The sequence below is a fragment of the Micrasema longulum genome, unplaced genomic scaffold (genome assembly GCF_059751315.1).
Source record: "Micrasema longulum isolate JH-2025_06_02 unplaced genomic scaffold, ASM5975131v1 h1tg000509l, whole genome shotgun sequence".
Classification (NCBI taxonomy): Eukaryota; Metazoa; Arthropoda; class Insecta; order Trichoptera; family Brachycentridae; genus Micrasema; species Micrasema longulum.
Window position 1 is genome coordinate 200,414 of NW_028277706.1, and position 17,173 is coordinate 217,586.

The following is a 17,173-nucleotide window of genomic DNA, read 5'->3' on the forward strand; positions in this document are numbered from 1 at the left end:
TCCTGTACCCTTCGTATATATCCTATTCGTATTATTATTCATCACAATATTATTTATTCATTAATTCATTATGTACCAATATATACATAATATCAGACAAAACTGTGGAATAATAACTATTTTAAAAATAATATTATTGTGTGAGTACATCCTAAAATACTTCACAATATACGTATGTAATTTCAAATGTTTGTAATTAGGTACCTTTGTTAACATATATACAGATGTTTGTAATACTTTATAACTAGGTATATTATTTACAATCTCAAAATGCTGGAATAAGAGCGGAGATTCTTTTAAAACAATTTAAATATAAAGGAAGAAGTTAGCTGAATAATTTGGACGGAAACATATTTATAATAATTATTTTCGTTTTAATATAATAAGCACTTTTTAATTGTTTTTTGAACCTCATAATATGATAATTTACTTTATTATATTGAATCAAATTAAAATCATGATATTTTTATTCATAGATATTATTTTATTCCTGGTAAATTTAATTGTTATTTATTGAAACAAAAAGTATGGCAATACTTTGATATAAAAATGGGCAATAAACCCACATATGAATATGAATATGAAAATCAGAATATGTTCTTTAATCTATTTAGGTTCATACTTATTATACAATTTATAGTACAATTGAATATTATATCCTAAATGATCTGTTGAATAAACTAAATATTTTTTTCAAAAAATTATGATATCAGTCAAGGTGATGTCGTAGTAATAAAAAAAGACACTGGCTATGAGAAATTTATGAATTAAGTATCGCCATTCTTGAAACAATAAACTAATAATCAATCATATATTGACAAAATTCATGAAATTTGATTATTTATACAAATATTACAATTGATAAGTCAAACAATATGAATTTACTTACAAATTCCTATTTACATTATACATACTTAATTGGTCCCTAAACAAAACAAAAAATTATAAATATTGAATTTTTAATATAATATATTATGTATAATGCTTTCCTTAAAAATTTAAGAAATTCTCTGAAATGCATAAAAATATGAATAAAGAACAAATAACATATTGGCCATTATAATAATAGCTTGCTAAAAAAATAACACTAAAATTAAATTATATTCTCAGTGGTAGTCGATATTTAAAATTGTCAAAACAACCAAAAGAAGATTTTGCAGTTTGATTCATTAATTTTTAATATTTGATCAAGGATTTAAAAATATATAAATATAGCTTTAAGTTTTCACAAGCATTACTAAATGAAATAACAAATATTTATTTTAAAAAATATGGTGAATGCATTCAATTCATTATATATATATATATATATTTAATAAATTGAATGATGAATGCATTTAATTCGTTCAAAATATGTATACATTGAAAAAAAGCAGAATCTCTACAATGTTTATAACTACATAACTTAAAATATATTGAATCAACCATTGTAGATGATTTATTTAGTGAAATTAATAAATAAATGTAAAAAATATTATCATTTTATTAATTTTAGATATACTTTACTTGTAGAATGTTTTATAAACAATACATATTAAGTACCAAGGTGAATTAAAAACATAATTATGTATTTTCATTAAGTAAACTTATGATTCTGTGTTTTAATTACATAATTCATAAATCTCAAAAGTATAAAACAAAAAGAAATCTCATGTGAGTATTATTTAATGGCAACTGTTGACATATTTGAATAAAATAAAGATGAATTATTATTAATTAAGAGATAAGATTATGAAAATAAATTATAATAACGTACTAAATTGTACCAGGGTGATCAAAATAATAAAATGCAGAGATTAGACAGTTATAACATCCAATTGCTGAATTAACAAATCAAAATTTGAAATATTTGAGTTTTATTTTCTATAAGAATCAATTTTTTGTTGATAAAAATTATAGAATCACAATAGATCTTTTTTATCTCAGCCACAATTTGTCAAGCATTACAAGAATCTTCCTCAAAAAAATATTCTCCAAGCGATTTTTTCGTTTGCTAAAAATATTTTTTAAATTCAGTTCTGGATTAGATAATTTTACTTCGTCTTCGGTGTGCAATATGATTTGATGATATGCATATTATGTACTGTTATAATGTATAAGTGAATGTAATACTTTTTTAAGGCAATGATAATTTAGATTTCAAATGATTAAGTAACATAAATTTATTAAAAATATGTTTGTACTTAAAAAAAAACAAAATAATAACACTTTGTAATAATATTTTGTAAATAAAACAACAAATATTTTTTACCTAAAGAAATCAGAAGAAAAATCACACCATTGAGTGAATTCTTAATATAAGTACATTGTATTTAATATATATGTAAAATAAAACTATATTCTAAAATTATGTCACAAATTATTTTTTAAAAGCTACACGGCGAGTGCTTTGTTCCCACATTTCAAACATAAATGATATACTTTTATAAATAATTTGCATTTATATTATGCAACCAACTATATGTAATACTGTGTATGAAAATGTCCATCGCTATTCTAAACTACCCGTCAATATATTTACAATGGTGGCGGTTTTTACTATGAACTATATTGCTCTGTTTACACATTAAATGCACTAAATTTTCTTGGATATCACATTCCCGATTCAGCGATGCCTTCATCATCTGTAAAAAAAAGGTGAAACATTACTTCATTACATTCATTTATCATTAATGTCGAAAAATAATTAAGGCAATTATAAAATTTATGTAGCTATAAGCTATAATTTTAAATACATACGAGGGTCGTTTGACGGAAAGCTAGCCTAAGTAAGAAAACGCATGATTTTTGCTGTTATTATCATTTAATTTTTAACATAATCCCCTCTAAGGGCAATACACTTTTCAAGATGACTTTCCAACTTCTTCATCCCTTCTGAAAAATAATTTTCTTTGAGCTCTTCAAAATAGTGAGTGTCGGTTGTCACTTCATCGTTTGTTGCAAAACGGCATCCTCTGAACCATTTTTTTAGGTTTGGAAACAGCAAGAAGTCGCAAGAGGCTAGATCTGGTGAATACGGTAGGTGGTCAATCAATTCATAGCCTAATTTGTTCAATTTGCCTGCATGACGGCCGATCTGTGAGCGGGTGCGTTGTCATGATGGAAGAGAACTTTTTACGAGCCAAAACAGAGCATTTTTTCTTCAATTCGGCGTCGAAATGGTCCAATCATTCTGCGTAGTAGTCTCCAGTTATTGTTTTACCCTTTTGCAAATAATCAATAAGAATAATGCCTTCCCCATCTCAGTTGCCATCACCTTACTGACTGATCGAGTTGTCTTTGCCTTCTTCGGTGGGCCTTCACCGCATTTTCTCCGCTGCTTGGACTATTCCTTAATTACTGGCATGTAATAATGGATCCACGTTTTGTCAACAGTGGCGTATGGATGAGAAAAATCCTTCGGATCTTCTCAGTTTCTTCTCAGGTCTGCTCAGTCGATATGTTTGCAGTCTCTGCTAGCTCATGGATTTTGATTAGACAATTTGCAATAATCATATCATGGATTTTGTTAACGCTTTCTGATGTAGTAACGATATTTGAGAAGCCTGGGTGGTCATCATCAAAAACTCTCATACGACCACGAACAAATTCAGTTTTCCAAAATTTAACTGTTGCTAGCAGCAGTGCAAACTTGCCATAAACAGCATCTAGTTTGGCTTTGATTTCTGCATTGTTTTTCCCTTTCTTGTGAAGGAACTTAATCACTGAACAATATTTGACTTTCACCATTTTTCGCAAAATACACAACCTGCTTGCTTGCGACGGCTGTAAAAGCCAAACTAATAGTTCTTTTTTATTCAAATTTTGACTGACGTCATGTGTTGGGTGGTAGATGTCAAAAAAATATGGAGTTCGTTGTCACATAACGTCATCTATCAAAGGCTAGCTTTCGATCAAACGACCCCCGTACATAGAAAAAAATATTCAAAGAACAGTACAAGTATGATTTAACTTTTTCTAAAAAACTGAAACGTCCAAATGTATCCAAATTTTAGCAAATTGTTACAATCCCAAAGCATCTCTAACAAACATCACATCAGAGATAAAAAACTAGTTTTTTTTATGTTAAACAAACAATACTATTAAAGAGACAAAAAATATTCATTATTATAAATATGTACATATTAATTTAACTAAGCATCTTCCACTATAAAGCACTTAATAACATATGGAATGTCACTAAGTCATTCATTATATAAAAATATAGGTAGTTTGTGTACAAGGATGATTCATTAAGTCCGTGACTTTTAATTTTAGGTTTAGAAATAGGAAATAGTCACTGGGAGCTGAAACCGGCAAATATGGCGGATCGGGGAGCAATTGCTCAAAACTTCACAGCAGTCTATTGACAGATGGCATTTGAAGGGAACAGTGTTGTTTAAGTTACAACGCAGGAAATTAAAAAGTCGCGGACTTAATGATCCATCCTACAAAATTTTTGGTGTGTATTATGATTCATTCGTATCCTGATGTACGGCAATAAGTACATTTTATGAATACATTTAGATTTAATTTGTATTGCTGTATCCACTTGGTTTATTTGCCCAAACGGGCATTTTCAAGTAGTTATTGGTTTATGTGACTTGTAGTGGATTTTATTGGACCAGGGTGCAATTAAAGTCGGAAGATACAAAAGTCATACCTTCACCATGATGGTGTGGTTGAAGATACATTCTCCCGAGCGATTACGAAGATAATTGGATTTTGTCTAAGGGAAGAGACCATTGCAGGAGACTGCTATGAGATATTACATAGATTTATATATAGTACTATTAAGCTTGTTGTCCAGATGTTTGTTGAAATTTATGTTTATGTAATAATTTTTATTTGTACTATTCTTTAATAATATGCATGCTTCTACTTTCTATTTTGTTGTATCCCAACTCAACACAGGGCTCTTGGCCTCATAGAGTTAGGGATACATTATTATTTTTTTTGAAATATGTATCTTTATAGGAATAAATAAATTTGAAAAAAAATTATATATATGTAACAAAAAAAATTCTGAGAAAATTTTGACAGTACAGCGCCGTCTAGCAGTGAAGTTGGAAAATTTGGGGTAATTAGAGCGCACACGCATTTGAAAAATAAATATAATTATTATATTTTTTCCTATCTTTCTGAGAGCATATATTGACATATTGATTGAGCCGGCTTTGTAATACGGAGGTAGATTGTCTTAGAAAATTTTAAATGTCGAAATACGAAAGAGAAATATTTTAATTTAGCATTGAATGCGGAGTAAAGTTTTAGCACCACCTATTTGTTGAATTTGATCATATATGACGTAATGAAAGTATCAAAAACACTTATTAACATATCGATAGATCACAATTCACCATACCGAGGTAAATAGAGATAGTAGAAAAGTTAAGTACACCGTCTCGATATTTACCGGTGAAGATAATGTTTGTAGTTGGGGCCCAGGAAGTTGATCATTAATAATAAAAAAATCTTACTTTGTTAAGAATAATTTCAGTGAATTTAAGTATGTCAAAATAGAAAATAAAACAGCAAAAATCAGAACCAAAAGTGGTTTTTATGTTGGCTATACTAAATTGTGAAAGGCTTGTTTGGTGATTGGTTATAAAAAGGTTGTGACTTTCTATTTCTATACTGCTGTTTTTAAGTGTAAACAGAAGAAGAAAGCAATAAGAAGAAAGCACTTTAAATTATGTTATACTTTTCTAACACATATCATAAACTTTAAATTACTTAAATAAATATAATTCAAAATATAAGTTGTCAGATTCCTATATTCACAATAACCACCAACAGGAAAAACTATTTTTTCCTTTTATATAGTACCGTAACATTTTTTTTTTAATTGTAAATCTCCACATATTTGAAATATTTTAGCATCAATATTATTTCAACAAAAAATTACAAATTCTGAGAAGAGTCTCTAGTAGCGATGACGGGTAATGAAAAGAGATGGCTCATATATTATGTACATATGTTTATAGCATACCTGCGCACTAGACAGATTTAGTATTTAACAACTAAAAAGTATTATTTCACAAGAACAATATAGCACAACAACAAACATGCGGATCGCTATGGAATACACAACACACAGAAACACAACATGCCATTTGGTTAGTGATGATTGATCTATGTACAAAGCATGCCTAGAAGTATACTGTGTTACCGACCCAGTACCAAAAGCATCTGAGACAAGGCGATGTTTAGTCGGTGTACAAACGTGACACATCCGCCTTGCACAGAACTAATAGACATCATCTTTCCTTCTCTTCTGTCTGGTGATTAGAGTCCACGCTTGTGCTACTCGTGTCCACAGAATCGCCGTTTGATTTGCCTGAATTCATTCAATTCAATAAACCTCACACCAAAGTGTAGAAGGACAATAATACCAAATATGTTTTTAAAATCGCCCCAATAAGTCTGCTGTGAATACAGATAACTGTAGTAAAACTAACATTATGCACAATATTCAACACAGTGCGTGAATATTAAATTCAATACCAACACCAAAAACAGTACCAAACTTGAAGGTAACCCGTATGTACATACATATAATTATTTTGTACATATTAAATTGTGTATATAATAATTGGAAAACCATCAACCACATAAGAAATTTTGTAGATTTTTTTTACGAGGTAAAAATTACCGAATGCATCTAAAGTTTGCCATATTTTAACACTGTTTAATAGACACAGCGAAACATAATTATTTAAATTTTTCGTCTACTAAAACATTGCCATTTGTATATTTTTAATAGTAAACTTTTGTAAGGAAGAACATTATAGCAATGGCCTCAGGATAAAAGTACATATATTATTACATCAAAGAAACATTATTTATACCCTGAGACAGCGGCCAAGCATAACTTTCAATTGTTTGTCATGAAACTTTCAATTCAAAATAAAAGAGAGAACATTAAAAAAAAAAAAGAGTAAATTAGTTTGTCAAAGTAAGGATTAGTTATGCTAATTACATTTTTGCGAAGAGAGCATTACACAGTAAGATGTTTATAAAGAAAATGTGTAAATGTCACCTTATGACATATTACTATGAATTAAAATTCATGTTTGTAGAGCCTCTTATTGGTGATTCGATATTTAACTATGATAAATTGTGTAATCCATAAGAGTTAAAAAAATATATATATTTACATAATCTACAAAGATAATTTCAAGCTTACAACACTACTTAACATTGCCCAATCAGAACCAGAGAAATATACATATTTAGTATTTATGAAAAGACGCTTTGGTATTAAAATTTATGAATCAGAATCTATGAGAATATAATTATAAACTAATGATAATTAATAGGGTAGTAATACATAGTTAAATATATTCAGCACACATGAGATTGTGTTCATTTTAAGCTCGCTTAAGACTGGATAAAAAGTAAGGAAATCATAAGATTTAGTAATTTTAAAACGTTGTTGTTCATTCAAAAAATTGTTTACTTTTTTAATTACTTTTCTTCAGACTGCAGCCTTAAGTTGTTAAAATATACATAAAAAATATTATTTTTATTTGATTCTTAGTGGGTTTGTAATATTTGATGATCTTTTACACCTCTGCCTCTTGATAATATTACAAAAATCGTAAATATGGGTGATTGTTAAAAAAATACTTTACAATGTAAATGATCGTCGCCTTAATTTGAATACAACATAAGTAATTTATTTCTGCACTTGAGATTATGATTGAATAATTTTCATCATACAAAATAGCATCTATCTCTGTCATTTGAATGAAGACATTGTTGATAGAAAAGAGACAAAACACATTTTTGAATACTGTGTATCTCAAAGAAGATGTATGTATGTTCCTTGGAATACAGCATAAGTCAGTAGGTGGTGAGAAGTCAAATAGTATACTATTGTTTGGATAAAACACTTAAAAATCATTTATACACCTTAAAAACAAAATATTTGGTAAAAAATAAAAAACAATAAAGTTTCGTACAAAATTAGTGATTTGTGAAGCTTTTATTGCCTCCTGTAAAGTTATCATTTAGTGGGTTACGTTATGTTTAAAATAAGGCGACGTGATGTTCAATTTTATTAGAGGAAATCTCCAAGAGAGTTCAAGTTCAATTTTAACTAAAACATATACGTAAGTATTATGATAAGATTCCTTCCACCTGAAGAAGAAAGATTTTAATATTACCTTCGAAGGCCTGATTGTGGTGTATCTGATGCTGAGGAGGGGACTGGTTATTGTGAGGCATCTCCTGACCCTCCAGCACGGCTAGGAGGCACTGGTGTATGCAGATATACTGCTGCTCAGTCTGAACCATCCACACACGCTCCTTGCGCATGTTGTATACAATACCCAAGATGTCCACGTACTCCGCACACCCGGCTATCTGCTGGATTATGCGGTCCAGAGTGATGAAAGTACCCGATCTAGAAATTCACATAAAAAATAATTGAGTCTCCCATTTCCAAAGTTCATCTTTTCCATCTTGCTTTGTTTTTAGATATTCATAAAAAAAAATATATTTAAGAAAAAAAAACTAATTAAATATAGCCCTAATTAGAGATAGTTTTCAATTATATAAAGGTACGAGGGTAATTCATAAAGTAAGGTTCCCTATGCTGTCAATAAAGATAGCGACGCGCTGGGAGAAATCTGGCAACACTGGCTGACTCATCAACTCCCCCACTCTCTATCCCTGCCGCTCCCGCCACACACACCGCTCAGTGCCGGCCTGGCAGCCATCGAAGATGAAGCTTCCTATCGCTGTTTCCGCCAGATGCAAAGTTCGCGCTGTGAGAAAAATATGGGAACCTTATTTTATGAATGACCCTCGTAGACTTTTGTAACTGTTTTGTGGGCATGATAACTTTTGCAACCCTTTTATAGCCTTTTGTTTTAAAGGGACAAGACTAATTATAGTTATTTTTGTAAGTAGTTTTAGGGGAGAAAATATAACTGTGTTTATGTTACTATCGAACGTGCATTTGCGGTCGCAGGCCCTACGGCATGGAATGCTCTCCCAGCAGAAATCCGAAACTGTGAGAGTGAAGTGATATTTCGGAAGAAACTTAAAACCCACTTTTTCTCTAAATCATTTGAATAAATTCTTAGCATGTGGTGGAAAAGTAATATGAAAAAGTACATTATTTTTCTTAAATTAAAAAGTTAAAATTAAATTTATATCTTTATATAATCACTTTGTAAAGCGCCCTTGAGGTATTATATTACGAAAATGGCGCTATATAAGTTATCCATAATAATTATTATTATTATTAACAAAGAATAAGCACAAAATATGTAACCTTAAAATTATTTTTTTCTTAACCATTTTTGATAAAAGACAAGATGAGTTTTGGCAATGGGTGACTCAATTACTAAATAATTATAGGATTCACATCTGCACATGCAAAATTGAGTCCGTGTAGTGTAACATAATATGCAAGAACTCTAGCATACTAAGCATACGGCTTCCATTGCGACTACTACAACTACAATCGTGTAATTTCGCTGCAGGGAGAGGCTGTAGCTAGAGAGGATGAAACACCACATCTGATCATTTTGACAGTGGCACGTGTTTGATGCAATGGAAATCTATTTAAAATACACTTTATATACTCGCCTATCCCCAGATATGATACTAATTATGAGAAAAAGGCTGATAAATATATATGGATCTGCTCATTCCATTTATATATATATGTATTATAAACCAAGACGATTGCATTTTCCAATTAGAAAAATAATTCTCAGATTTAGCTCTCTGTTTATTGGTTATTGAATCGGCTTATTAACTTTGTGGATTACGATGGTTAATATTTAAAAAAAATTAAGACCACATGAATTTTATAATATTTTTACAAAGTTTTTACTCTTCACAATCAATGCGGTTCATTTAAATACATGAATAAGGCGGCCTCTGTGGTGTAGTGGTCAAGACACTTGACTCATGCACGGAAGGTTCCGGGTTCGATTCCCGGTGAGAACACAAAAATTCAAATGTGATTTTTCTCAAGCCTGGGTGTTCTGTGATATAATTCACCACTGTAATTGGGCCTCCTGGCCTGTTGTGGTGCAAAAAATAAAATAAAATAATAAAATAACTACCGTTTATCTATACATAATATTCATTCATAATCAAAACACAAAATTCATAAACATTTCTTGTATACCCACGAACAGGCCATGCCTTTGTGGGATTTTTTTGTTTCCTATTTTTACTGTTAATATGTATTTCATTACTATGTAATTGTTCTTTATTTTTTTAATACTCTCTTTTACCTCCTATGTATTTTGTAAAAAAATGAAAAATAAAAAATATTAAGTTGTTAATTGCTTTAATTGCCCCGTTGTAGTAAGTGAACAATTTTCGTACAACTTTATTCAAAAATATTAAAAAGTACAAACCTCCCAACACCCGCACTGCAGTGGACAACTATAGGCCTTTGATCTGGTCCAACCCTTTCCCGGAACGCTCTAACAAATCTGACAAGGGTTTGTGGTGGATTTGGAACTCCAAAATCTGGCCACGTTGTAAAGTGGAAATGTCTTATGGCACGTTGAGTTTCTCCCTGGATATTGAAAAGGATATTAATATTTAATCTAAATAACATAAAAACTGTTAGAATATTAAAAAATTTACTAATGACAAAAATAATCTCACCCTGCAAAGCATAAACTCCGTTATGCTCCAGTCTTGATAGTGACTATCATTTAATATAGTGACAGATATGTCGCCATAGTACACCGGCCGCGTGTCAAACGGCCAGTAATGATCGCACTTCTCCCTCCCCTTCTCTATACACCGCGTCAGCATGACGATGGCCCGAGAGTTGGACTCCCAGCACATGCGCCAGAAATCGTCGCGAGTGGAATGCAGAGGACCCTGAGTCACGATAAACTCACGCGGAGAATTGTAGCCCTAGAAGCAAATCAATTATTTTCACTACGCTTGTTTAACCACGCATGTCACAGTTTGAAAAATATATTCACAACAGCATATTTATTTATTCTGTTAAAAAAAGTTTATATTATCATTGAATAAAGTATGGCTTTTAAACATTACGAGTCCCCAAATATCGGTTTTTTATAGAGATTTGGTAAAGATTTTTTTGCATAGGCTCATGAGTGTGGCCTGTTATTGGCTGTAACAATTATTTAAGTAATTTGTTTATTTATTTATTCATTTAAAATTACACTTGCTTAAATATTAATTAACTTATTAAGGCTTTTTCGGCTATGCCCGTGTCAAGCCACAATAATTAACAATAAAAAATTAGTATGTAGTAAAATTAATTATTATTTATAATTATTGTTGTGACGAGTGATTTGTGATGTTATTTTATTGACTTTTTATTTAAACTATTGTCATAATATATTATATCCCCTCATACCAGCACTTTTGATGATTGGGAATATTTCGTACAAATAAAACATGGAATGTAATGTAATATGTAAAGTTAAAACAATGTATTTTGTCATAAATAAATAAATCTAAAAATAAACTATGTTGCGGACAATACGACACATTAGACCATAAGACGTACCCCAAATTTTAGTTGAATTTTCAGAGAAAAAAAAGTGCATCTTAAGGTCTGAAAAATACAGTAAGATTAATAAGTTGAAATTGCACATTTCCATTATTATAGGAGATATTTTTGCAATTTTCAGTAGTTGTGTTTATTGATATTATCATAGATTAACTATAAATACTTAAATATTTTTTTTAATACATATTATCAATAATTATTATTATAAGCATTCAATTTAGTACTACTACTCTTATTTTGCCCTCGCTCGTAATGAATTAAGTTTTATGCTCTGCCAATGATGATAATAACCCTTTTTAAATCAAAATTGGTAGAACAGGTTGGTAGAACATTCTCAGAATAAAATAAAATTTTCACAGCATACCGGTACGTAGTTAGCATTTATGTAGTCCGAGCCTTCTTCATCATCAACTGGTTGCAATTTAAACCTGGAGTGATCGTAGGGCAGGATATTTGTGAAACGGTTTTTCGGGCGGTTGCAGGGAAGATCTGCAGCAGTACAGGCTTGTTCCCTTCCAACGTGTTTCAGTTCTTCAAACTCTTCGCTAAATCTATAAGATAAAATTATATATGGAACTGATACAAGAAAATAAAAACATTGTAATATCAAGTCGAAATCACGTATTGTTATGACGTTACCCCCGCCATACTACGCTGGAGTTATAAGTAATTCTTGTTAGAATAGCACTCGGCGGGGGAAGACAGATGACGTCAACATGACATGACGCCAGCGGCAAGCTGTTTTATATGAACGCATTATATAAACCGAAAAGTATGAATGAAAACATATTTTTATACATTGATAGTTACATACAGAAAAACCTCATTTTTACATTTTTCCGCTTTTTACGCCGAAATCTTAAGGTCCCATTTTTTTCCATACATTCTCATTCAAATATCCCCCCGATTAACGTTTTTGAGTTTTTCAGAACCCCAGTTTTAAGTTAAAAATTTTTCGAAACTCATTCGATCTGTCAAAAGACGTCGAGCCGCACGCCGCCGCGTGAACGGAGAATAAAAAAATAAAAAGAAAGCAAATAAAAAAATGTGTAAATTATTGTCTCAAACTAAATTCGAAGTAGGTGCAGTGTAATTGACCATTGTGTTTAAGTGTCTAGTTTTGACATTTGACTAAATCATGACACGCAGTTGACGCATGTTTAGGAAGAATAAAGTCTTTACATCAATAAACTACGACGCAGAAATTTAAAAAATTGGGCAATAGAAATATTATTTGAAGTTATAAACATAATTTGGAAAGAAGATTGACTAAACAGTTATTATAAATGCGCGAAACAGTTTTGCCGCGATGTAAATGACAGTTGAAATTCTGTAGTGCCATACTAAAAAAATAAATACCATATAAATAAAATTTCCCAATATTTAGGGGAAAAACCACTGTAGTTATTTAATGCAATTTCAAAAATTTTTTTTCGTGTTTTTATGTAAAATTATTTAAACATGTATTTTTTTTAATTCAATAAAAACACATTATAGTATTGATTGAAAAAAATACAAAATATTTTTAATGAAATCATAGGTAAATATTAATAATCCCCAATTATGACCGTTTTTACAATTTTTCTGCAGTATATTTAGTATTGTCTAGGACAATAATAATATTTTTATGTAATTAAATTTTTTCGATACATTTTTCATTTCCTCACTTAAGCATTTTCCTCAGTTTTACACTTTTTTTGTTGCTCCCTAGAAAAATGTAAAACAGGGGTTTTACTGTAATTAAAATTGTAAAAATTCACTATAAATGTTTATATGTATATGTTTAAATAGGAAACTGGATGGCTGAAAACAGAGTAACATTAAACCCATCAAAAACAGAACAACTATGGGTGGCTTCAGCCAGACGACAGAATTTGATTTAAGATACGGCATTACCCGATGTAGGGAGTACCGCTTTACTCACTGTTAAACTACTTGGAGTCTTACTTAATTCTGACCTTTCTCTTGACGCTCAAATTAGTAAAACGATAAGTTCATGCTTCTACCAGCTGAAACAAATTAAATGTACACGCAAAAATTTGCCGGTTGATGCCGCCTGTCAATTAATAAATGCCTTTGTAGTGTCTAGAGTTGATTATTGTAATAGTATCTATGAAGGTCTACCAATGAACAAAATGACTCGCCTACAGTCTATTAAATGCTGCAGCGAGACTTATTTTTGGAATCTCTAAGTTCAGTCATATCACTCCACTACTTCGGGAATTACACTGGCTACGTTTTCCACAGAGGGTGGAATACAAACTCTGTTGGCTTATGTATAAATCCCTGCACAACTCTACTCCGAAATATCTAAGGGAACTATGTTTTCCAGAAGAACTAGCTGACAAGCGTCTTACGCTTAGATCATCTATGGCATGAAATGCTCTCCCAGCAGAGGTGCGAGGCTGTGAGAGTGAAGTGATGTTTCGGAAAAAACTTAAAATTCACTTGTTCTCTAAATCATTTGAATAAATCCGTAGCATGTGATAACAAAATAAATTATTTAATTAAATTACAAATTTAAAAGCTTCAATTAAATTTATTTATCTATAGAATCACTTTGTAAAGCACCCTTGAGGATTAAATTACGAAAATGACGCTATATAAGTTATTCAAAATAATTATTATTATATTTTAAACGTTATTCTTGTTTTGCGAAAAAGCCCTTGTGACAAATATTCAAAATAAAAAAAGAACAAAATTCAATAATATTTTGAGTACCAGTGCCTAACTTTTTAGATAAGTAGGTATGGAAATTAATCTTAAAGGGGTTTCTTTTTAAAGACAAATAAAAGATAATAAAATTATTACAGGCTTACATAATAGTTAAGAATCAGGGCATTATAGACTTCTGATGTCACTGTGACCTGAGTAATGTGTGCAAACACTCAAACTAGATATATTTATTTTATTTTTATTTGACACTTTATATACATATACAATATATATACATATAAGGGCGGGCATATTGCCTTGAGGCAATTTCTTCCTACCTACCCAAACCGTTCAGTTTGAGAAAATTATAAATACATGGACATATTAAATCTTACAATTTTATACAAAAATTAAAAACAAAGATTAAATAAAAATATATTTAAAAAATTAACACTATCCTATGAAGCCTTGTAAATTTTTTTTTACATAGTACATATCGATTGATAACCTTACTTCATTAATATTATTGAGGATCACATGTCGACGGGAGGAGTGCTCTCCCGAACCTATAGTTGTGTTCTTTTAATAGAATAAATGAGAAACGTAAATAAAAAAGATTTTATTTTATGATTCCTTTGTTAAATTTATTCTACAACTCTTTTGATCCCAGCGTCACTAACCCTACTGATTTTTCAGTTCTTAGGTTTGGTAGATTTGCCAAAAAGAGCAAGTTTTATCAACAATAAACATTAAGAAAACACACTCATGTTACCTGAAGTCAGAATCAGCCGACATCATTCTGTAATGCTCGGCGAAGTCAGATATCCTCACAGGACGAGAGGTCTCGATAACACTGTCAGGAAGGCTCATGGTATCGTTTCCATTCCGCGCCTCCTTGGCCTTCCGGCCCGCTGCACGTTTCCTCCTCAGGATGACAATCAATATAACCAAAAGAGTTAATAAAGCAAAAGGCACAGTTGTGCCGACTATTACAGGAGTGTTGTCCGTGTCTGAAACATTATAAATAAATTCAAATTAGAAAGGCATATTAATTACGCAATGTGTCAAGAACTAATTTTGCGATGTTAAATAATTTATACTTATTAACGCGCTCACCTATTAGCTCTGTGTGTGCGACAAATAGTGTTAAAAATACAGAGAAAATTGAATAATATTATTGGTTACCTTAAATTTTCAAAGTAGAAATTTTTATGCTAAATGGTATATTTTAAGGGTTTGAGAGTAACCAGACTTACTATGTATATAACATCAGAATTCTAATTTTGTTCTCAGATCTGGCTAACTTAAATCTTTAAAAATAAGGTATGACAACATTTCCCAAGTAAATATACACATTTTATATTATTATTGCAATCTAATATTGGGACTAATTTAAGGAAATAAAGCAAAGAGGAAGTTCAGTGTCTTTTTTATATTTTTTTATTTGTTAATAGAATATTAAACTAAGCCAAAAAAATTTATTTTTATTTTTATATATATCGTATTACCAGCGCTATGATTTTATAAAGTTTTGTATTTCTGAAATAACTCCGCATGTGACATCAGAGGTTGTTCTCTGACAGTTCTTCCGATTCAGGTTTACGGTGACCAAATCGGATATCCTCCAAAGCTCTCATATCATTGAATGGTTCATATGAACCAATGACTTCATTCAAAGTAGTGCATTTTTATTAAAATATGTATTTTTTTCGTACATTTTCAAGAAATTTTGGCATACTATTTTATGCTCTAATTTTTACCACGCGCAAGAAAAAAAAATTTGTATCCAATTTCCCGTAGGGCTGAAGTTCCTCATTACAATAATACATAATATATAGTACATAATTTATAATACATAATATGTCTTAGAGTAATAATGCTCGACCCATTTATAGAGATACCATTTCGCTTTATTACATAGAACAAAAGCGTTTGGTTTCGTTTTTGGTTTAACAACAGGCTGTGCTTTCAATCCTCGATTGTTCCCTTCCCCGAGTACCTGTAGCTAACTTCGTGATTGATAATCCTAGAATGGTTTTTATCCGTATGGGCGGCTCTATAAGCGATAGAGCATTATTACTCTGAGTAATATGTATATTCTGTATGGAAATATATAATTTTTTTATTCACTTTTGAAAATTGTATAAAAACATAATTAAATAACCATATAAAACCTATTTTAATGTTTTTTAATGCTAACTTCACTAAAAATTTTGGTTATGTTATTAAAACAACATTGAACATCGCAAAAGTATTATTAAATAACGAAATTTTCAAATAAAGAGCAAGAAAGATTTTTGACATTTCTGCTTTGAAACCAATAAAAATTCATAAAATAGGTACCTATATTGCTATGATAAAATAAGGATAAAATACACAACATAGTAAGAACATCACACAAAATGCAACAAGATGCAACAAAGTTCTCAAAAATTGATAGCAAAAACAGGACACGAACATAATCAATGCTAAAAAAAGATTGATCACTTACCCAAATATAATACTTCTTGATGAAAGCATACAATAAAAATAAATAATACAGCTTAGAGAAATCCATACAATAATATGTTGTATTCATATTTGTAAACTAGATACTGAATAATTAAAGGATCGGAATAAACAATGAAAGGGATTTATTTGACCTAGTAAATTTATGTAATCTTAAGAACTCAGTGGAGAAAAAATAATGTATTAGCTCACTAATGCCATCATCTATAGTTCATTCTTGGAAATTATTTACCAGATTTTGGGTTGATTTCTTGTCAAATTTCTACAAATATTATTGATAATTAGGGTTGAACATGCATACCTGTTTGTATTGAAAAGCTGTATGCTGTGTCAGTAAATTTATCTGGAGCGGTGAACGCTCGCACTTTGACTTTGTAAACAGAACCGGGCTTGAGGGGACCATTGCAGTAGCCTACTTGGCGAACATCACACTCTTCAGAGCCGATTGTGAAATCTTCTACAGAGCTATTGTTGAAAGGATAGTATGGTTCCATCACCTAA

At 30.5% G+C, this 17,173-nt stretch overlaps 1 protein-coding gene across 2 annotated transcripts in view; it reads right to left on the bottom strand.

The window, feature by feature from the left end:
- Positions 1 to 1,876: 1,876 nt before the first annotated feature.
- Ptp10D (Protein tyrosine phosphatase 10D) overlaps positions 1,877 to 17,173 on the bottom strand; it is a 118,288-nt gene continuing 102,991 nt past the window's right edge. Inside the window, exons 16-23 of one of the 2 annotated variants that reach the window (XR_015822459.1) lie at positions 16,974 to 17,169; positions 14,937 to 15,174; positions 11,874 to 12,060; positions 10,624 to 10,881; positions 10,368 to 10,531; positions 8,151 to 8,389; positions 6,156 to 6,319; positions 2,506 to 2,624 (exon numbers count right to left, since the gene is read on the bottom strand). Coding sequence is in view for 1 of the 2 variants with exons in the window: in XM_088227539.1 (XP_088083665.1) it covers positions 2,593 to 2,624; positions 8,151 to 8,389; positions 10,368 to 10,531; positions 10,624 to 10,881; positions 11,874 to 12,060; positions 14,937 to 15,174; positions 16,974 to 17,169 (1,314 nt within the window). In the remaining variant the exon portion in view is untranslated. Of the gene's footprint in view, positions 2,625 to 6,155; positions 6,320 to 8,150; positions 8,390 to 10,367; positions 10,532 to 10,623; positions 10,882 to 11,873; positions 12,061 to 14,936; positions 15,175 to 16,973; positions 17,170 to 17,173 lie in introns of both variants that reach the window. The other variant, XM_088227539.1, reaches the window with a different exon arrangement.